Source organism: Cyprinodon variegatus, unplaced genomic scaffold, assembly GCF_000732505.1.
Source record: "Cyprinodon variegatus isolate N-32 unplaced genomic scaffold, C_variegatus-1.0 Scaffold8585, whole genome shotgun sequence".
NCBI lineage: Eukaryota > Metazoa > Chordata > Actinopteri > Cyprinodontiformes > Cyprinodontidae > Cyprinodon > Cyprinodon variegatus.
Genome location: NW_015159038.1, coordinates 1 through 1,064, shown reverse-complemented (window position 1 = coordinate 1,064; position 1,064 = coordinate 1). Strand labels below are relative to the sequence as shown.

At 48.1% G+C, this 1,064-nt stretch overlaps 1 protein-coding gene across 1 annotated transcript; it reads left to right on the top strand.

Annotated features, from left to right (window-relative positions):
- Window positions 1-117: 117 nt before the first annotated feature.
- LOC107081609 (solute carrier family 12 member 5-like) lies at window positions 118-967 on the top strand (the record flags this gene model as incomplete). Its single annotated transcript, XM_015369759.1, has 4 exons — window positions 118-188; window positions 323-497; window positions 579-697; window positions 869-967. Coding segments are annotated over 4 exons (464 nt in total), but the record flags the coding sequence as incomplete, so codon positions are not given.
- Window positions 968-1,064: the final 97 nt, after the last annotated feature.

The following is a 1,064-nucleotide window of genomic DNA, read 5'->3' as shown; positions in this document are numbered from 1 at the left end:
TTTTTTTGGGTTATTTGTTCTCTTTTGGAGACATAGAAGGTGATAGAAACTCAAACCAGCCACCAGTACCATGGATGAGATCATTTAACCCTTTGCTGGTCTGTTGATTCTCCTGAGCTGCTCCTCCCAGATATCTCCACCGTGGTTCTCTTTGGCGCCTGTATCGAGGGAGTCCTCCTTAGAGACAAGTGAGTAAAAACCTGATTTTACCCAAGAAATGGTGTTTCTTAGAGAAACGCATCATGGAAAAATCATCTTTTGACAGGACAGGTGAATGCTTTGGTCAAAATATTTTCTTCATCCTGCTTGTTTGATGCTCCAGATTTGGGGATTCTGTGAAAGGGAACCTCGTCATCGGCACGCTGTCCTGGCCCTCGCCCTGGGTCATTGTGATCGGCTCCTTCTTCTCCTGCTGCGGAGCGGGTCTGCAGAGTTTGACCGGCGCTCCTCGACTCCTGCAGGCTATCGCTAGAGACGGCATCGTCCCTTTCCTGCAGGTTGGACACAGATCCACGCTGCCAGCTCTCGTTCCTGTTTGACCAATGCTAATAGCGGGCTGTTTCTCTATCTGGGGGAAGGTGTTTGGACATGGGAAAGCTAACGGAGAACCGACGTGGGCTTTGCTGCTGACCGCCGGGATCTGTGAGATCGGCATCCTCATCGCCTCCCTGGACGCCGTAGCTCCTATCCTTTCCATGTGAGGATCTGTTTGCATTGGATTAGTTCCTGCTCTCCTGTTATAAAAGCAGATGTTGTCTGATCCCCTCAGTATCCTCACTGTTCAACAGCATTATAAAGTCATAAAGGGGGAATTTAGTGTAATAATAAGTGAGAAATGTATCAGTTTGTTTTTGCTTGTTGTCTGCAGGTTCTTCCTCATGTGCTACCTGTTTGTCAACCTGGCCTGTGCTGTTCAGACGCTGCTGCGAACGCCCAACTGGAGACCCCGCTTCAGATACTACCACTGGTAGGTCTTAAAGGAATAGTACACCCAAAACATGATTAGCCTTCATTTTCTACTCACCCCCATGCTGAACAACACTCTGGAGTACTTTTTTGATATC